This window comes from Streptopelia decaocto (assembly GCF_964273445.1).
Source record: "Streptopelia decaocto genome assembly, chromosome: 16".
In the NCBI taxonomy this organism is placed as follows: Eukaryota; Metazoa; Chordata; class Aves; order Columbiformes; family Columbidae; genus Streptopelia; species Streptopelia decaocto.
In genome coordinates, this window is record NC_138671.1 from 7327299 (window position 1) to 7349111 (window position 21813).

The following is a 21813-nucleotide window of genomic DNA, read 5'->3' on the forward strand; positions in this document are numbered from 1 at the left end:
CCTACAAATCAGGTATGATTTACAACAGACTTACAACCTCTGACTCATTCCAGTATTTATAGCTTGTGCTTGGATATCTGCCTCTGCCATCTTGTTAGTTAAGTGCTGTGTTTGTACTGAACTGCTGAATGTTGTCGTGACAAAATGTGCCATAAATCATCATTGCAGAAGGAGGAGGAGCAGTGTAATAAGTTCTTCAATTAGATCCTAATATGCCGTCGTTTGATAACCTAATGATAACCTATTGCTATATGTTAAGGCTTTATAACACAATAATGTTTTCTTTTTTGGTAAACGTTATTATGGTGTTGTTTTGCTATCATAAGTATCTTTCAAGAAACATGGATTTGTTCTTCTTATGACTGACTGAGGTACCGCTTCTCTGATAGGGAAGTAATTAAGATCTTAAAATCTGAAAAGAATAGAGTATGAGGATAATTTGTAGGGTCCCTGCAATAATACTGGGTGAAAAGCAGTAGAAAATACAAGAAGAAAAAAAAAGAGCAGACAAGAGAAGAAATTCGCATATTCAAAGAGACAAAGCAAGAAGAATGAGCTGAGAGGCTTGGAGTTAACTAGTACAAAAAAAAAAATTGATTTCCTGCTTGTCATTTCAGGTGGGACAGCTGTGACAAGCCATCTTCAGTTTCTGGTGGCAGATAACACCAGTTTGGCTTTTCTCATCTAGACCTAATTGTCACGGTGCCCCTTGGTAATGCCTCTCAGATAAATCCCCGACTTCCTTTCTGGAAACCAGAACAACTGCCAATACAGTCGTTGACAACTGTATATTCTAGAATATGAATTTTAACAGAGCCACACAATGATAATAGTGGCAGTTATGATCAAACAGCATGCTGTTTTATGGTTATTTATCTGCCCACAGTGTGTACTTTCATGTGTGGCAATAGACCACTTTTTTGGTAATGGGCATTGCCTAATGCAGAATATTTAAGCATGTAGACTGTGAAATGGTCAACCTGCTATACTTTCATAACAGTTCAGACAATAGCCTATATTCTGTTATGCTGTCAGTCAGCTTATCAAATAACTATTTTTCAATTATAAACAGAATGTCATCCGATGCTTGTCCGTCAGAGCGTATGTGCCCCAGTACTAGTGAGCAGATGTGTTTTTCCATTTCAGTGTACCACCACAATGGTTTGTATCTGCTGAGAACAGAGCAGACAGGGAACACCCACCCTGCATCTCTTGGCTTTCTTACCCACCCAGCACAGTCTGACGTTTGTTTTCTTGGCAGTGGCTTTGTGGCACAGCTCATTGGTTTTATCAGATTGGTCCTCCTTTACTTTCTGAATTAAAGACTGTCACTTGCTTTTGAGCTTCTTTCAAAGAAACATGTACCTTAGGCAGTTTCTCCTCTGCCTTGAGGACTGTCTCACTTAGATCATTATTTTATGGGAGACTGTTGTCTGCTCTGGTGCCTTCTCCATGAGAACTTACTGACTGCTTTCCATTATTAGATTATCATCTTACTACCTGGAGGAGGCATGTATCACACATAAATGTAATGGGGAATGACCTATTAGAGACCAGCATAGGGGAAAGGGACCTGGGGGTCCTGGTGGACAGCAGGATGACCATGAGCCAGCACTGGGCCCTTGTGGCCAGGAAGCCAATGGCATCCTGGGGTGGATTAGAGGGTGATGGTCAGTAGGTCAGAGAGGTTCTCCTGCTCCTCTACTCTGCCCTGGTGAGACCACACCTGGAATATTGTGTCCAGTTGTGGCCCCTCAGTTCCAGCAGGACAGGGAACTGCTGGAGAGAGTCCAGCGCAGGGCAACTAAGATGCTGAAGGGAGTGGAGCATCTCCCGTGTGAGGAAAGGCTGAGGGAGCTGGGGCTCTGGAGCTGGACAAGAGGAGACTGAGGGGTGACCTCATTAATGTTTACAGATATATAAAGGGTGAGTGTCAGGAGGATGGAGCCAGGCTCTTCTTGGTGACAACCAATGATAGCACAGGGGGTAATGGGTTCAAACAGGAACGCAAAAGGTTCCACTTAAATTTCAGAAGAAACTTCTTCTCAATAAGGGTGACAGAGCACTGGAACAGGCTGCCCAGGAGGGTTGTGGAGTCTCCTACTCTGCAGACATTCAAAACCTGTCTGGACACCTTCCTGTGTAACCTCATCTGGGTGTTCCTGCTCCGGCGGGGGGATTGCACTGGATGAGCTTTTGAGGTCCCTTCCAATCCCTGACATTCTGTGATTCTGTGATCTATAAGACCTGCAAACCGTAAGCTTGAAAAGATGTTCACTAGGGAATGTTTTAGCTCAGTTTGGTACTGACTGTTTTGAGCTATATGCCAGTTTTCTAATATTTCTTGATCCCTTCCTTTGGAAGTATGAAACCAGCTTTGAACTGTAACATTAGTACACGAGTTTGGGGTAGTTACTCTACAAATGCTGTAGAGGGTTATCTTTGGAAAATGAAGGAAATGAAAATGTGTTTTGATTCTTCTGTGCTGTGTGTGAAGCCTTTGGCCTGAGGGACCTTGTGTTCTCCTGCTGAGTCTCTGGTGTTGACATTCCTCTGCTCTGAGAACCTCAGCTGCCTCCTGACTTCCCTGTGTTTTGCTAGATTATTTTAATGCTTTTCCTGAGTTGTTAAAGGTGGTAGCCCATACTTTACAAATCCTATGGGACTACTTCAAAACCAGCTCACGCTCTGGTAAATGCTCTGGAGCATTCTGGTCAGGTTTGCATCGTGCACCTGACCATTCAGGTTATTCCTGAACTGGTTTAGGTGGTGTAGTGTGTATGAGCACCTGAAGGGGTGGTTACTCATGAGGCTAATGGCAGGTTCAGGATCACCATGAGAAGAGGTGATTCTCTTTTCAAGCCTCCTGCCCCAGCTTTGTGGCCGGGCAGCAGAGGCTCATCCTGAGCTGTCTCGTGGGACCTGCGGTTCATAGCACCAAATGCTTTGGACACTCCTCAGCTGCCCTGAGCCTGTCAGCAACTGTTACTGCCATTGCCCTGGAAAACAGCTGAATTTGGGGTATGATTCAAGCTCTTGATTGCCTCTTCCCATGTTAGCAGAAGTAATTTTCCTCTGTCTTATCACAGAGTTTCCTGAACATCCGCCCTCTTGTTTTTGGGATGCCCTTGACATTTCTGGCATAACTTCTGATTTGGCTGCTTCTTCTGTCTTTTTTCTTTTCCCCAGCAGTTTTTCACCTTTCCAAGGCCAGAGAGGCTCTCGTGAACTTTGGTTTTGAAGCACACGAGTTACTGAGCTCCAAAACTGACAAGTCCTCAACTCCATTAAAAATTCAAATGGCACACTGGTGTCTTAGAATCGTAGGACTAAATATATCCCTTTAGATGAGCAAGAGGGGATTGTCTTATCCATCTCCCCACTGTCAGACAGGCCCAGCAGATGTTCTTGAAAGACATTTTGATTATTGCTTGAAAGTATGAATAGTCTTTGCACTCGGCCTGAACAGTCTTCAGTCTTTGATATAACTTATGCCTGTTATTTCTTGGCTGATTTGCCCAGTATGTGGAGAGCAGATCTTTCCCCTCCTCTGCAGGGGCCTTTTTGTGTATCCACTTTTTTACTTAACAACCCATGCAGTTTTTCGTTGTGTTCGTGTTTTCAGGCTATTTTTCAAACCGTAATAATTACTGTTTCTCATCTTTGGAAAAGTTTCTCTAGTTTGGTCCCTGAATACTAATTTACATTTTTGAATATGAAGATTGCTCCATTGAATTGTTGCTGCATTAATGCACCTTTGCTTTTCATGTTTGCTTTCATGCCTGTTTTTCAACTGAGATTTAGGAAATGTTTTAAAATACTTATTTCCCATGTTCCTTTAATGGACCTATTGACTTTTCTATGGGTGTTTAACAGAACTCGAATTGGACCTTGTTCTTGGGCAGGCGTCATGGTCAGCGCGGCCGGTGCAGATACGACAATATCGTGTGCTCCCCCTGCTGTTAATAGCTGCTTTCTCACATATAAACCAAGTTTCTTTTTGAAAAGTGAAGTAATAATGTGGGTCGTAACTCTGAAAGATGATTAATGTTATTTACATAGGGCCCATTTTTGCCTGGAGTATTTTGGTGAGTCTTTAATACGAGTTAAAGTCGGAGTTATCAGCATGGCATTAATACCATCAGTTAAGAATTATAACTTGCCCTTTATTTACACTGGGGACTGGGGCACCTTAGATTTTGCCTCCCAGCTGACTTTCTAATGTGCAAGAAACTACTTTAAACAAGGAAGTTAATAATGCATTGATAGGCAGATCTGCAAAGCCATTAAAGAGTTCTTATTTTTGTAACCTGCCTTAAAATACTGGTATTATTTCTTTTGGATAAGTCTAAGCCCATCTGTATGAAATAAATGTGTGTAATGCATGTGGAGTAATTAAGTATTCCTTCCTAGTAAGGGGAAGACATGTGTCTAAAATAAACTGAGCAGAATTTTTGAATTAAAATGAAGTAATAATATTAAGTTATTATTAGTAATCTTTATTAAAACATCTTTAATTTCTTTTAACATTCATGTAATAGAATCTGATTTACTGGGAGTGGCATTTAATTAATTTAATTCAATTTAGAGAGTTAACTCTATTACATATTAGTACAGAAAATTACCTCTGAACAGTCATTTCTCACTGGTGACATGCAATAAGTTAATTTAGCTCAGAGTTCGTTTGGGTGCATTGTGAGTTCTGGGTGAAAGTTGCTATGGTGACAGCCTGATCAACCAGAGCTGTCATCTAAACCAACAGATACACCAGCGACACCGCTGCTGCCAGCCTGTAAACATGGCCAGATGGATCCGCGCTGCTCCCTGCTTTTTTCTCATCCTGCTCTTCTTTGTGAACTCGGTCGCTCCAATCTGCAGCCCTGCCAAGGTTGCACTGGAAGGAGCAGGGAAAAGCTTCCTAAAAGGAATGCTTGGTCATTAATAGACCTGCTGCGGCCGTACCCTCTCACAAAAGAGGTTTTCTGTCAGACTGTGTTCAACAACTTGAACCAAGGGTTGTTTTGGTTTGGTTTTTTTGCTTCATCTTAGCTGCAGTGAAATGTTTGCAGAATCCCAGTCAGATTGTAGTTTGCTTTTATTCTGGACATTTTCCTGAAGAATCTGAAAAGGGGGTCTGAAAACTGCTGGAACTGCTTTCTTCATGTTTCTGAATAATTTCAGTCCTGTTTTCCATATGTGGCATTAATGCACAGTGGCACTGTAGACATAAAATTCCGTTCAGCTTAAGCTGAATTAATGAAGTGTTTGCTTCAGGTTCTCCAGGCTTCTCTATCAGGTAGATTAACTCCTAGTTCAAAACTTCCAGTGAGGAGAACGTCTTTGGGAAATTCCTTCAGAGAAGCACTATCTGCATACCAAAAGTCACGTTAAGATTAAAGAGGAACTATCAAAAGAACTGAAATATTAAGTTCAGTATTTTTTTGCCCTTATAGATCAGTCTGCAGACTTAAGCAGTAGTCTCTTTGGTTTTTCTCTAGAGCATGACTCTAACTGGGTTTATCTGAGTAAGGGATCATTCTAATTTTTGATCTTCAATTTTTTCTCAGCTGCTCATTTTTGAAGGCAAGAGAATAACATTTCCAGAGGACTGCTTGCCTTTCCAATACTAGGAAGGAACTACATCCAAAATAGGATGCAGAACTCCAAATGTTTCTCTAGATGTAAAATCTGTGAAATTTTGTAGGTACAGTAGCGATGTCCCTATGGTTTTTACATGTTTTTAAGAACCTACTTGCTCAAAGCATTGATTCTCAAAATAATTTTGTTAAATATAAATTAACACATCTTGAATTAGTCCAATAAGGATTCAGACTTCAAAATCTAAGGCAAAAATATTTCAGGTTTAGCTTTCATTGAGCTGGCTATGTAGCCAGTTTCTCTGGGTGATGCTGCCTGAGACTTGGATTAGATCTGCAGTGCTGGGAGGAGGGGAAGCTGTTCCATGCTGGACTCTACTATGTGTATTTGTGCTGACTGATTTAAGATGATCACTCAGATATCTCTATGCTATCTTTAGGACTGCAGTATAAACATCCTCTTAAGATGACTTTTGAGATAGAATATGAGCTGGAAGGGTTATGCCAAAATTACAGAGGCCTTTTACTGGTTGCCCACAAAATTGTTACTGTTTTAGTATTGCACATTAAATATTCATTTGGTACCATACATGTACATGGCAGTAGAGCCAAGGCTTTGTTTATACACAGGGCTCTAGTCAGTTTGACATATGTGTAGTCCCATGATTTCAGCAGCACAGCCAGTGTCAGTAAAAATTCACTTAATATCTCTCCAGCAGGCTGTAATCTGCAAGCAGTTGACACTGTGCTTCCATAGAAATGTCTAAAAGGAGTTTAGTTGCAGCGCAGCCTGCTCCCCCTGCATCCACCCCAAAGTATCACAGTATCACAGTATGTTTGGGATTGGAAGGGACCTCAAAAGATCATCTAGTCCAGTCTCCCTGCTGGAGCAGGAACGCCTAGGTGAGGTCGCACAGGAACATGTCCAGGTGGGTTTTGAATGTCTGCAGAGAAGGAGACTCCACAACCCCCCTGGGCAGCCTGGTCCAGTGTCTGTCACCCTCACTGAGAAGAAGTTTCTTCTCAAATTTAAGTGGAACCTCTTGTGTTCCAGCTTGATCCCATTACCCCTTGTCCTATCATTGGTTGTCACCAAGAAGAGCCTGGCTCCATCCTCCTGACACTCACCCTTTATATATCTGTAAACATTAATGAGTCACCCCTCAGTCTCCTCCAAGCTCCAGAGCCCCAGCTCCCTCAGCCTTTCCTCACACGGGAGATGCTCCACTCCCTTCAGCATCTTAGTTGCCCTGCGCTGGACTCTCTCCAGCAGTTCCCTGTCCTGCTGGAACTGAGGGGCCACAACTGGACACAATATTCCAGGTGTGGTCTCACCAGGGCGGAGTAGAGGGGAAGGAGGACCTCTCTCGATCTACTAACCACCCCCCTTGTAATACACCCCAAAATAATTGGAGAAGCTGTATTTCTGGTCTCCAGAATAAAAATGTGTGTTCTGGGATGCCCTGAGCTCCAGGAGCACCCACCTTGCGTGTACAGACTGTGGATGCAGCACGGACATTCCAGGTGTGATGTGATCTGCACACCACCTACCACACCTGAACAGATTTCTGCAGAGGCAATCCAAGATAGAAATGGATACATGAGGTGTCTCTTTACAGTGCCCAACTGTTTATATATTTGAAACTGAAAGTATTTATGCTGTGATTCACTCTCTTCAAGCCCCAACCGAAGAGCTGATTCTAACAGCAGTTGTTTGACACAATATAGGCATTAATCACTTCCTAAGGCACAGGTTTCTTTGTAATGGGATTTCTGCCTCTGCTTACTTAAATTAAAAACCACACGTTCATCTGCAAAATAGCGATCCATCAGATTGTTCTGCTTTCTAAATTGTTTTAAACAAGTCTCAAGGCTTGTTCATTTGAACTGTAACCTGTAGATGTGTCGCTGTGCAAGGCGCAAACAAAATTTAAGGCTCTTGTATACAGTAAACCGATCAACATGGAGATTATCCTAATTGTCAATTCTTTATGAACATACTAATTACCGTGAATTTAAATATCTGTTTGTGCTAATGGTTTAACAATGAGTGGATTTCTACTCTAAAGAATGTTTACTGTTCAGTCTGTGCCTGGAAGTGGCTTGTTGAATTAAGAAAAAATAAGTTTGCTAGTGTGATGACTTAGCACCGTTTGTAAATTCATTTTAAAAAAATTCTTTTATATATGAAAGCTTTATGTGAAACATTGCCTAATGAGATTAAATGCACACAGTCACCTTAAAATTAAAGGATTCAGTTCCTGGTTCTGCCCAGACTTCTTATGTGACTCTGTATGAAATTATTTAATCTGTTATTATATGCTTGGATTTTCCACTAGTGCTTGTGCTGATGATAGTATTAGCATTGTGTAATTCAGCTGTAAACTGTTCCCGGCTCTCTTCAGCTCTTGTATTGTGTAGTTACCGATGGGGTTGCGTTGTCTGGTGCAACACTTAGGAAGGGTTTGGAAGGTGAGAGCAGAGGTGGAAGAGGGAACTTTACAACACATGCTTGTGAGTTGTTCCTGATCCGTAAAATGGTTTAATACTTTACTGTGTTACCGAACAGTTGAGATTGTGTTTGTGAGACCCTCGTATCCAGTTCGTGGGTTGGAACTTGATCTATGTTTGCCTAGTGGGTCTTATTAAAATGAGTTAGTGGAGTTTCAATGTTTCTGAATACTCTGGGAGGGAGTACAAGGTGTGAATTCTCTAGCTGTGAAGAGGGCTTTCTAGGAGAATCTTATATCCAAAATCTGAATAAACTGTGACTGTTTGTAAGCGCTGGCTGAGCAATCCCTCTGTTCATTCAGAGCTGCCCTCTCCCCTCATTGGAGAGTAGTAGTTTATTCAACTCAGCAATGACTTATCTGCCTTTTTTCCTTTGCAGACAGTTCTTAATGCTGTTGTTTATTTTATTAACATGAATGATTAAAAACTTCTAATAACTTCATTATTTTCCTTTTTTAATAGGCAAGTTGGTTTTCTGGTGTCAGGGTGTCCTGCTCTGGAGGTGGGAATTGAGTTTGCTCCAGGAGCCTGAAATCAAACTTAAATGTATGATGACATGTTAAATAAATACACCTGTGCAGAAATGTCAGAGGCTTCAGGACAAACATGGTCTAGACACCAGCTTCTAGCAAGATGTCTTTATTTATTTGTCGTTGCTTTACAATGGGTGCATATTTGGACAAGTCTATGTGTAGAGAGATGTATGTGATTAGTAGTGGTATTTGAATTACATGAATTAATAAATGCAGCTTCACATAGCCTGTAAATTGCTTGAAAGAAAACAGACAACTTGTTAAGTCTTGAAAGTTACCATCTGTTAGAGGTTCAGGTCCTGAAGGAATGCAGCTATGATAATTTAACTATTCCACTACCGAAAACCGTTATTTGTGGTTTGGTCTTTTAAGTTGAAGGCCTGATGTATAAGGTCCAATTTCTGTTCATCAGTTATGCCGTGGTGAACCACGTGTGTGCACTCAGGGCCTTCAATAAACATGAGTTTGACTTGCAGTCAAAGAGCATCATATTTGCTTTGGATTATCAATCTATTGTTGGTGACAGCCTATCAACCTAATTAGCTCTACCATTTTTAATGACACAGCTAATTAATTGTGAATTTACAATTAAAATTATAATCAGTGCTAACATGGAGGAAAGCAATGAGGAAAATATTAGAAGCTCTTAGAAGTGTAAGTATTCTTCACAAGACTACTGCATGTAAAACCAGCCTGAGTAATGTAGGATGGGATGGAAGAAAACTTTCAAAAATACATATTGAATGACACAAACCAGGTTTTGTCTCTTTCTCTGAGAAGAAGTATATGGCACCCTCCCAGCTGGCAGATCTGAAAGAGAAAAATGTAGAAGCTGTTCGAGAAAGGGAGACAAAATTCAGTGTCTGAGCTCTGAGGTATGCAAGGATCTATGTGTTTATTAGGAGCTTCTTAAGTTAATGATAAAACCCTATATTCACAAGAGTTGGGCTCAGACTGGTGCACAGAAGTTGTGCAGCAGGGTGGGCTTACAAACAGAACGCAAACGCCTTTTGGGCGAGGCGTAAAATGTCACTCAGTACTGATAGAATTTCAAGTTAACGTTAATCAAGAACAAAATGGAGAGCGTCTGGACAAGTGGGGTTGATGAAGAAAGGCCATGCCTTAAGCTTATTTAAAAAGCTGTAGAAGAAGGAGTGCTGTGACTGTCAACATGAGAGAAAAATTATTTCTTTGGCATGGCTGAGGAAGGTGGGAGAACCAAGTAAGATGGATTTAGAGCTCCGTGTTACATGTAGGATTGCAGAAAATAATGATAGAAACTTCTTGTGAGGTCATCTATTCCATCCTCTTGCCCTGAGACAAGATCACCAAACCTGTATCATGTCTGCAGATAATCCTTAATCATCCTAATTGTTTGAAATGTAAATCATAATCTCTCTGGCTGCCATTTAAACCCAGCAAGTCTTGACTTAATTGTGTGATGGAGAAAATTATTTCTGCCTCTTCCTTTGCATTTTTTTCTCTTTTTTGTTTTTTTTTCTTTGTGTGCCCAATGCCTTGTAGACTGAATTACTTCTTTGCCTTGTGTCTGCTATGGTAGTTCACGTTCCCAGATTTGTTTCCTTTGGACTCTTCCCAGGTGGTCCAGCTCTTTCCTGAAGAGAGATGGTCAACCGTGGGGACGGGCAGTGCTCTGGTGAAGGCTTTAAGATGCTACACTGAAGTAGAAGGGTCACTTTGAGCCTCATAGCTGGTTATTTATTCCATTACAACACTTGACACTTGGCAGATATTTATACTTGCTAAAACATTGCATTTTTTTCTGCAGAACTGATACGGAGTAAGTTGATGACTGATGCCTTTAATTCTTCCTGCCTAATAATGTTGCCTTTCCTTATTGAATTGCAGTTGCTTTTTTCACACCATTTCTTCAGTTTATCATCGCGGAGTTCTGATCCTGTCGTGCAGCAATCTGATCACCCCCATCTTCTTTCTCTCTAGCTTGGTGTCATTTGCAGATTTAATAAGGATATTCTCTAGTCCATCATCCAGTTGTTAATGAAAATATTGAACAGCGTAGGCTCGGATCAAGTCCCTGTGGAATCTATTCTGAAACATACTTCTGTTTTGACAGCAAACCATTGATTCTCTCAGAGAATATTTCAACCAATTTTACATTTAGCTCACATTTTCCCAATTTGCTCATGACAATATCAAGTAAGAATTTCATGTCAGAAACCATTATGAAGTTAAGATGCATGGAGAGCGCTTTGGATAGTGGGACACTGAAGGAAAATATGAGAAAATAGGGTAGAATTTATTTGAACTGAAGCAGGTGACTGTGTCTGAAATGCAACCAAATGGAATACACTTGCCAGCTTCCTGTAGTATTTATTGTTCTAGCAGATCCAGGAATGAAGATTAAAATCAAACCTTTAATTTCTAAGAAGTAATATGGAAGTCTCACTCTTGGGAAGAGGATTTGTAACTGGCTTGTCACTGTGGGCCCTATAACTTATTGAAGCCTGTCCAGCTCTCACTGGATGGCAGCACAGCCTTCTGGCGTGTCAGCCACTCCTCCCAGCTTGGTGTCATCAGCAAACTTGCTGATAGTGCACTCTATTCCCTCGTCCAATAATTGATGAATATATTGAATAATATAGGCCCCAGTACTGACCCCTGAGACACTGCACTAGATACAGGCCTCCAACTGGACTCTGTCTCATTGACCACGACTCTCTGGCTTCTTCCCTTCAGCCAGTTTGCAGTCCACCTCACTACCTGCTCATCCAGACTGCACTCCCTCAGTTTAGCTGTGAGAATGCTGTGGGAGACTGTGTCAAATGCCTTACTCAAGTCAAGGTAGACCACGTCCACCGCTCTGCCATCATCCATCCATCTTGTTGTGTCCTCATCAAAGTCAATGAGGTTGGTCAAGCACGACTTCCCCTTGGTGAAGCCATGCTGACTGCCCCTAATGACCCTCTTATCCCTGATATGCCTTGAGATGGCACCAAGGAGAAGTCGTTCTATCAGTTTCCCAGGGATGGAGGTGAGGCTGACCAGTCTATAGTTACCCAGGTCCTCCTTCTTGCCCTTTCTGAAGACTGGAGTGACATTTGCTTTCCTCCAGTCTTCAGGCACCTCTCCTGTTTCCCATGACTTGGCAAAGATGATGGAGAGCGGTCCAGCAATGACCTCAGCCAGCTCCCTCAGCACCCGCGGGTGCATCCCATCCGGACCCCTGGATTTATGGATGTCCAGATTGCCTAACTGCTCCCTAACCCAGTCCTCATCTACCGAGGCATTTCCTGAATAAAATGTCTGTCTTTCACAGAATCAAAATTTAAAAACTGTCTTTTTACAACAACAGGAGAAAGGCCTTTTCAAATATGATTTGGGTATATGCTGGTGCAGTTCTAGATGAGTGGGTGTGTTATCAGAGCTTTTTTGACTTTTTCTTTTCTGGAGTTGCAGACTCACTCTGTTCTAATTAATTATGCAGTGTATAACCATGCATTAAAATACAAGTTTTAATCAGTTGCACTTTAGGTAATTTATAAGGAATAGCAGTTATTAAGAACTAAAGCTGATCTCTGGAGGCGCGAGGCTGAGACTGGCTGTTTGACCACACTGCACACCATCGCCCCTAACGCAGGGATGAGCCATTAGGTAAAATACCTTTCCAAGGAACTTCCTTGCTGATCTCCTACCACTAAATAAATTTCCTGGCAAAAAAAGTGAGTTCTATATAGGAGATCTAAGTTGGTAGAAGTGAGAGACGTCTGTAGAGACCATTGGAAAAGGTGGGTTATGGTAAGAGCTTTTAGAAGTAGGATGTAGAAATACTAAGGAAGGAGGCAGGAAACATTGCAAAAGGGGAGGGAAGGAAGTGGAGAAGAGACACCTGGAAAAGGAAGCGGAAGATGTGCTGTGGTCAGTTAGGACATGCAGAGGGGGGAATAAACCAGGGAAAGACTCTTTTGTTCTTAGTATTAAATAAATGGTATGTTCAGGAATTAGTACAAAATCAAAGCATTTCTTAAAATAAGTGATGTTGAAGTTCTGAGGCCATAGTAATGCATATGGTTTTAACCCTGAACGTGGGATTTGATGTCAAACTGCAGCTTCTGGTTACATTTTTAAAGTTAGCATGAGTACCACTCAGAACTAATTTTGGAATATTTCTTGGCTTTAGACTGTAACTTTTTGGCAGTTTTTTTTTCATGAGAGGTATGTGTGCTTGGGGAAGGGAAGATCAGACAGAAAATTAACCACTTTTGTTCAGAAACAGTAGGGTTTTATGCAGTAGTTTACTGAAATACCTTTACTTTTGCCAGTAGATGTCACTGTGGATAAAAAATACCAGCTCCTAGTAGACAAAGGAGGTAATTTGCTAAATGAAAATTCATCCTTTGAAAGTAGATTTGGGGGGGCAGGATTTTTTTCCTAAAGAAAGACCTTTTTCAGCATATGAAAATGGATTTCATACTTATCACGACATCTATTTTTGCCCACTACGATCCTACATTTTTTATTATCTTCACCCGACTTGGGTAAGTTCATGTCTTTTCGTGTGACTTCAGAGGGGTGTCTGTGTACGAGCGTGCTCCTGTTCAGCTTTATTTTGAAAGCGTTTCATGTTTGGAGGTTGCTTTAATAAGCAGCAGTTGTCGCTACAGTGTGGATGTGCGGGGAATTGGACATGGAGGAAGTGGCTTCATTAAGGTTGATTTGGAGGGGGGAGCAAGATGAGGAAAAAAAATGTCCATATGATTGGCTGGGAGAATAGCTCTGAATTATGGGATCCATCTGTTTCCTGTAATGAATTCATAAACCCATCAAACAATGACCCGAACGAATTGCTGAAGGAAAAAAATAATACACTGGCATGATATGTTTAACGCAGTGAGGCATTGGCGTTGTATAATCAAAAATTCTTCTCACATCCAGCACTTTGTAATGGAGCTGCTGTGTTTAATAGAAGCTGTAAATAAATCCTGTCACAGTAGCAGCCAAGAATGCGTTTCTGGGTTTAACTGTTTCTCTTCTGGAATGTCTGGTCCTTGAAGGCTTTAGAAGTGCAAGTTTTATAGAGCTGAAGTGGGGGATTCTAAAATATAGAGAAATGTTAATGAGGTGAATGAAAGGAAAAAGCTGCCATAAATCAGTATTATGTGGCTTAACCAGTTTCTTTAATTTATGCATGTTCCTTCCTTATGTCATAGAAATGTACTTAAAAGCTATTGTTGTAATTGAAATGTGTTAGACTGATCCTATTCATTATATTAATAAAATCCACCTACAATTGCTCGTAACACTTTTTTATGCAGTTGGGATTCCCGAGATTGTAATCATCAAAAAGCATATGGAGTAATTATTGGATTTGTTTGGGTAAAATTGGATTAAGAAGTTTAGATACCATTAAGTACTGATAATTATTACAAGCAAGCTCATTGTTTAGTGTATGTACAGCTCTCAGAATGTAGAATAAGCAGATACCCATCACAAACATCTTAAGAGCAAGCAATCTCAAGACTCTTATTTTGCGCCTTTAATTGTGTTTCTGCAAAAGGCTTTCTACTTAAATGTTTGTGCTTAGCTCTTTGATCGTGCGCTAGTTATGAAAATCACTTTGTATTAAATCTTTTCCCCCACACATTGTAAAGAATATTTTTAGCATTAAAACAAATTTAGCCATAAAGGCTACATTTAAATTCCTGGATTTCCAGCAGCTGCCCACACAGCATTAGCCGTGACAGCGGATTACTTTCAGGTGAAAGGGTAGACAGGCTGCTCCTTCGGGGACTGCCAGGGTCTCTCTATAGATTGGCAGGTTGGCCCTTGGGGCTGATTAAATGTATAGCGCGCAGAGCATCAGTGTTGCCGGCAGCCCCTGCTGACCACAGCTCTGCTGGGCTCTCTGCAAACAGTTGCTGTCTGGTTCGCTTTTAGCCTGCAGTTTGCTAAAATATTATGTCTTTGTACGTTGTGCGTTCTGCCAGGGATAGCCATCGTCTCGGAATACATCCCTTGCAGGAAGGGGAATGTCTGAATGGTTTATAAAAAAGCTCTTAGAGCGAATATCGTATGACAATTAATAATTAGGAAAGCTAATGTAGACACTTTGAACGGTAGGTGTTTCTCGGAGTGCATATCAAATGAAAGCTGCTGCTTAAACATTGCTGAAGATTACTTTAATAAACAGGTGTTGAATGTTTCAAAGAATAGAGTCATATTGTCTTTGTGACATATAGTCTGCAAATATTATTGCTCTATTTGAAGTCTAAATTTGAAGGCTAAATTCTAGACTGATAAGAAGCTGGAATTTGGGGATCAAGCCCATTCCTATTATGTTCTTCACATTTTGCTGTATTTCCTGTCAATGGTGTAATTAAATGGTGATTTTCCAGCTACCATGATTTGTATATGCAGTATTCTTGCAAGAGCTTAACTCAGAGAGATTTTCATATACAAAAAGAACCTACATTGGTATGCTGATTAGAGAAAAAACATTAATAGGCAGAAATGTTTTTATTCTAAAGTACAACATATTTAAAATCTTGATTTCTTTGTTCTTATCTTTCCTCATCTGTGATTCAGATATTTAGAGGGAAGCACTGTTTCTAACATTGAAATTGGGATTCTCTGGCCACACCTTTGTGATGAAGCTGCTTTGTTAATTGACATTAAAGCAAAAATTGTTTTGACTCTATGACTGTGATTAGTGATTTTTTAATAGGTATACATATAAGCATGCGCGTGCCTATTTGGAAATATCAGATGTGTTATAATACTTTTTAAAAGGCAGCCTGCCCTGCTCTCTCAAATATGTTTCCAATGAATTAGTATTGCTGAAGAAAATCTCAGGGTCAGACAAATATCGACTCTGTTGGCATTGCGCCAGTTAATGGTTTTAATTCTCTTGTGTACTTACTTAATTCCATGGCAAAATAATTTCTTAGTTTAAAAAAAAAAAGGCAAAGCAGTCTCTAGTGTCTCACTTCTCCAGGTGGTTGATCCTTCCAAGCTTTTTTACCAGCTGATCAGAACAATGGGGTGGTTGAGTGTGCGATGGCCGGAGCTGAGCTGGCTGGGGAGAGCTGGTGGGTGACAATGAGACCTGCCCTGGGGTCCCCAGCACAGGACACACATGGACCTGCTGGAGAGGGGCCAGAGGAGCCACAGAAATGATCTGAGGCTGGAACAGCTCTGCTGGGGGACAGGCTGAGAGAGTTGGGGTGTTCAGCTGGAAAAGAGAAGCTCCAGGGAGACCTTATTGCAGCCTTTCCAGACTTAAAATCTGATAAGAAAGACGGGGACAGACTTTTTAGCAGGGCCTGCAGCAGTGGGACAAGGGGTGATGGTTTTAAACTAAAGGAGGGGAAATTCAGTCTAGACATGAGGAAGAAATTTTTTATGATGAGGGTGGTGAGAGCCTGGCCCAGGTTGGCCAGAGAGGTGGTGGCTGAACCATCCCTGGAGACATCCCAGGCCAGGCTGGACGGGGCTCTGAGCAACCTGAGCTGGTGAAGATGTTCCTTCTCATGGCAGGGGGGGCACTGGGGGAGCTGGGATGCTCCCTTCAACCAAACTATTCTGTGATTGTATGAATGTTGGGGAGCAACCCTCATCCTCTCTCTTCTGCCTGCCCCCTTTTCCTCCTTGTCCCTGGTGTTCCTCTCATCTGCTGGCACAGGGGTTGGTCTGGCAGCATAGTGAGAGAAACCCCCGACCGAAATGGTTTATTGGTTTTGGTAGATCAGACTGTGTCTGGAGTGCTCTTTCTGAATCTTGTGGCTGTGGGCAAATCACATACAGCATCATCCCTTTGAACAAGTACTTAGTACTTCAAATTTCAGTGTTTGTAAATGCTTACATCTTTGGAATAATAATAATAGTAGAAGTAGTAGTAGGTGGTAAAGGCTTACATCTCTGTAATAGTAGTAGCAGTTGTAATAATAATACTACCTCAACATGTACAATTTTCTCTTTCTGCTCTCCATCTCCCAAATGAAATGGAAATATGCACTTTGTTCAAAAGCATAAAGAGTGGTACTGTTTTAATGATCTTTTCAATTTTTGGCTTTGGACAACAGACACTGGACAGGAGGCGCTTGCCTGTGCATGTACACCGGTCTGAGCGGTGCAGCCTGAGCCTGAGTTTGCCCTGCAGCAGGTTTGGTACCTGCAGACGACGGTGCTGTGTCCTCCTGTGGCAGCCTGTCCAGCGTGCTTGGTGTCCTAATAACCTCTTCCATTTTCTTTTTTTAAAAGAGAGTTACTCTGTGCCACTATTTTTAAATAATTATTTGAGCATAACAACATTTTTTAGCCATCCTTTTTAGTTTTTGAGCTTTTACTTACTGTTTTAGGATAAGTGTTCTTAGACATCATGTTTCAACATGAATCCAAGATGTCCTAGAGATGCTGGAAGTGAAAACATCTAAGAAGTTTTTTCACATGCCCTGTTGTAGAGTTTATAGGAAATCAGTGTTTTTCTTCTTAGTGTTGTTATTTCCCTAAAACATATTTAGCGTAAACATGCAGACGCACACATAGACGCATAGATTTGTGTATATGGGAGCCATTTGAATGTCGGCATGAACTTGGTTGTGTGAACACTGCTTGCTCCATCTTCAGCCTGTGTGCTCCCTCTCCTCAGGCACTGGCTACCAGACATTTATAGGAACCGATTTCTCTATTGGGTGCTGCTGACTTCTGAGGCCGCCTGGGAAGCTGGAGGTGGGCGAGATAAAGCTGGGGGGGTTGTACGGTTAAAAAAAGATGTGTGGGCTCTCACTAAGCTTGGGTGTGAAGCCTTTGTCAGCTGTATTCTGGTGTATGCTTTACAGTATACAAAATCAGGGTTTTAGACATAGCCTCCTGAAACATATTTGCAATCTACATACATAGTAAACTAGCCCTGAGTTCTGGTTGTAACAGTTTTCTGTTTAGAATATATTTTATATATTTTATAGTCCGTGTTTTGCCAGCTGTTTGGGAGACTGAAAAACATTATCCCTTTTTTCAGTTCCAGAAAACAACCAACCAACCAAAACAAAACACAACTATTCCGATACTAAAGCAATTTTTCTGTTTCCTTTATTTTTTTTTTAATGTAGTGCCAGAACCTATTAAGACCAGTTTAAGCCAGCCCCAACCTGCCGGTACCGGTACCAGTACTTCCACCAGCACTATTCCCAACAGCAGCAATGGCAAGCGTGCATCTGCCAATGGGCAGCAGGCAGCTGCGTCCCGTTACCTGCCTCGTGAGGTGCCTCCACGCTTCCGCCAGCAAGAACAGAAGCAGCTCCTAAAGCGGGGACAACCACTGCCTACTGGGACGCTGAGCGGCACCAGCCCAGCACCGGCTACTGGCCAAGCAGGGGCGAGTCCTCCTCCGACGCAGCAAGGAGCAGGTGGGCAGCATCATCCCAGTAAGACCCAAACAGGTAAGGATCAAAACCCAGATGGATATCAACTCTTTTCTGTAGTTATGCCATCCACTATTGGCGTGAGTGTTGCAAAAATTGAAGTGATGTTAAGAATCGTCTTCAAACAACAGGATTTGAAGTGAAGCGTATGCTGTTGCTCTTTATCTTACAGGATATATTATGTCATTTCTAAGATTCAGTTCTAAAAGGTTTTCCTATTTATTCAGATGCTCAGACCCGTGTCTTTTTCCAGGTTTTTTTCTCTCTTTTTGATAGTAATAATGGGTATGATTGTCAGGAAATGTAAATATGTCAGTACTGATGATTCTTACAGAAGCTTTGTTAATTTGGATATTTCCAAGTTTTTTTCTATCATTTTGGCAATTTTAATGTTCGTTAAAGAGAGTTTTGCATAAAAATATATATAAGTAAAAGATAGGAACTTCGCTTATGTAGTGACACTTCTATGCCTTTGTTTGCTTATGCTCTCACTTGTTATTTTCACATTAGGAAAATAATACTTTGGGAAGAGTAGTTCAGTATCTTAGGCCTTTTTACCACTTCATTCTGTCCTTTGCAGATAGACACACTGACCTTCTCTTGCCTGCTGGAAATAGTGTGTCGAGGAGTAAGTCTCTTAGCTCCCTTTTTTCCCTGAGGCTGCTAATGGGAAAGTATGAAACACCTCTCTTCTTATTTGCCCTTCTGTGCTCGAGATTGTGTAACTTTTACAATGGAGATAAGCTTAGTCAGTAATTGGTATAAATCACCTTTTCATCACTGCTGTATATGTGTGTTGTGTTAGGCAAAGCAGGGAATGTTGCGAGATACGGTTATCTGTGGCTTAGGAAAAGTTATCTGGATTAAGTCACAAGGGGGGTTTTGATATCTTGAATATTAGTAATTTCTGTGTGATCTCAAGTGTCGCTCATTATCACTCATTAGCTCTGTCAAATATCATAAAATTTGGATCTGAACTGTCTGCAGTTTTTTCGTTTGGGTATTAGCGAATCTTTCACTATTTTGGCTCTACTTGCTGCTGTGATACTGAACTCCAGCAGAGAAAATTGTTTTGGTGTTGTCCTTAGAAGTTTTAGTTAGATAAGAAAAAATATCTCTCTCAGAAATTCTAGCTTTGATACCTGTCGGACTAATATTGCACGTTAGATATATTTTTTTATATATAAATGTATTAATATATGTGTGTATATATATAGCTAGATGTTTATTATTTTATTTTCAGAAAGACAGATTGACCAACTCAAGTGGCTCAGGCTGAGGGCCAGTATTAGACTTTTTGCAAGCATCATTATAGATATATCTGAAACATCTTTGTTTGATCTTTAAGAAACACACTGTAAATCATGAAACAAAGTCCACCATAAATCATAACATAATCCATAAAAGAACTTAGCTTATAAGAGTATAGGACTAGCTGTCTGACTTTGATCTTGCCAGATGCAGTTGTACCTTGAGGTTTTAGACTTGTTTTCCTATTTTAACTTGCTATAGTTTGTCAGCCTGGCAACTATCAGCAGATGTTTTGTACTGTTAAATTAGAAAAATTCAGCACATAGTAAAAGCCAGTACAAAAGAGAGGAGGAGTGCAGCAGCTTTTCTGCTTCATATTATATTCCACATTTCACAAAAATAAGCTAACTCGTATCAAATTCTTAGTAGAAGTACTACTTGAAAGCAATTAGTGCACAGGTTCGGAATTGTTAGGTTGTTGTTTACTGTGTAAACTCCAAACAAAAGCTTTCAAAGGCACCTGAAAACCTGTGTGCACTTCTTGGAGCAGGGAAGAGAATCTTAACCAAGCTAAATGCTTGGCTGCTTTTTTGTCTGCTGACAGCAAGGGCTTATTATGTTTTGAGACTTCAGTGGTTGCATCTTCCTTATAAAAAGAACTTGCTGAGTGCTAGAGCTGATTTAGTTCTCTTTCCAGCAGGTGGAGCATCAGTTCATTTACTAACTACAGTTACAGGAGAAAAAAAAATTAGCCTGTCTAGCTCAGTATTTAACCACAGCTGTGGGCCTGGCTGCTTTCTGAGCAGCTACCTTTGTAGCCATGAAGTACATATATTGGCAGGCTCATTCAGTCTCTCTTACTGGCTTCATCTTCACCTTCATGAACATAGAGAGCAAAAAGTAAGAAGTGTATCCAGGGAAGGCCAAAACCTTTTCGTCTCAGCTGTTAGGATTTGAGTAACTATTAGCCTTGAGATTCTATATCCTGAAAGCCTCCGGCATGTAAGTTATAAATTTTCCTTGAAGTTTAGTTCAAACTGGGTGGTATTTTTGTGAATGTGAAATTAATGAATTTTAAACATGAGGATTCTGACTGAGCAATACCTTGTAAGAAGGAAACTATTCACCTCTCTCCTCTTATCATCAGTAGCCAACTATATTCCTTTAAATGTCTCTGGTTCGCTGTGCATTCCACTTACTAAAGTCTTTGCAAGTAAAAGTTCTCTGGGAAAGAGAAGGAACAAAGTAATCTAAATTGTCCAGACAAATCAGTGTAGGTGCCTGTTCTGCATATAAACAGGAATTTTGTCAGTCTGAACAGCACCTGCATTGCAGGAGAACAATCACTTCAGTCTTCAAAGTCTTCAGTTGGAGACTTTACAGCTGGTGCATCAGTGCTTGGGGTTTCTCCCGCCCTGTTAACCTGGCCTAACCAGAGCTGGTTACACCTGAGCGGGGTTCTGCCCAAGCAAGTCTCTTTATGCGGCTTCTTTATCCTCATTGTGAACAGCAGTAACTTTGCTTTGATGGATGACCTGGTATTAATCAAGGAGCCAGGATCATTTAAGGTACCATCTTGTATCCAGAAGACGCTGAGTAAATTCATATCTGTAGCCTTTCTTTTTGTAGAGTCATATTTCTTCATATTTAACTTGAAATTATGCAACCATGTTCCTTCCAGGCCCAATTCATAAGAACGTGGATACAAGGAAGGCTGTTATTAGAGGCATTGCCAGCCTCTTCACTGTAAAAATCACACTGTTTTATCTCTTTATTCTCTTATCAGCAGTCTGTGTTATCTGCTGCCTTGGCCTATCCAAAACACTTATCAGAACTCTGACTGCAATGTCATGAATTAAAAAGGATGTTCTGCCAGTGTAAGGAAAGTGAGAATTAATGACCACTAATATATTCTTTGTCAGGTTTATCGTCTGGAAATATCAGTGAAGTAGATGAGAGTGGTGATTTTTTGTTTCTCTTTTAAGGTAATCTATAAAACATAACTAGGCAGACTATTAAGGGAAGAAATTAAAACGTTTCAAATTGCATAGAATATTCTAGAAATGTTATTCCTTGAAAAGTCTTTTATTCATTGTGAACTATTATGAAACTTTTCTATAGTACTTTAAAGCATTTTCTGTAGAACAGTTATTTGGAACTTTTATCTTGAGCTACAAAGCTTGTTCTTGACATGCCACCTTTGATCCATTTCAGGATTACACTGAGAGCAAGCTCTATCTGTAATTTATGAGCATATTCTAATATCCAGTCTAGTTTGTTATTTTTACTTAAAGATGGAGCATTTTCTCTTTTCCCTCCCCACATTGTCAGTCACAGAATGTCAGGGGTTGGAAGGGACCTCGAAAGCTCATCCAGTGCAATCCCCCCATGGAGCAGGAACACCCAGATGAGGTTACACAGGAAGGTGTCCAGGCGGGTTGGAATGTCTGCAGAGAAAGAGACTCCACAACCCCCTGGGCAGCCTGGTCCAGGCTCTGCCATCCTCACTGAGAAGAAGTTTCT

The 21813-nt window shown here is 40.9% G+C and overlaps 1 protein-coding gene across 14 annotated transcripts in view; it reads left to right on the forward strand.

The window, feature by feature from the left end:
- The window catches only part of TNRC6C (trinucleotide repeat containing adaptor 6C), a 278770-nt gene that overhangs the window by 211340 nt on the left and 45617 nt on the right, over positions 1–21813 (forward strand). For all 14 annotated transcript variants that reach the window (XM_082066871.1, XM_082066872.1, XM_082066874.1 and 11 more), the window contains one exon: positions 17728–18057. In XM_082066871.1, the coding sequence (XP_081922997.1) occupies positions 17728–18057 (330 nt within the window). The remainder of the gene's footprint in view (positions 1–17727; positions 18058–21813) is intronic.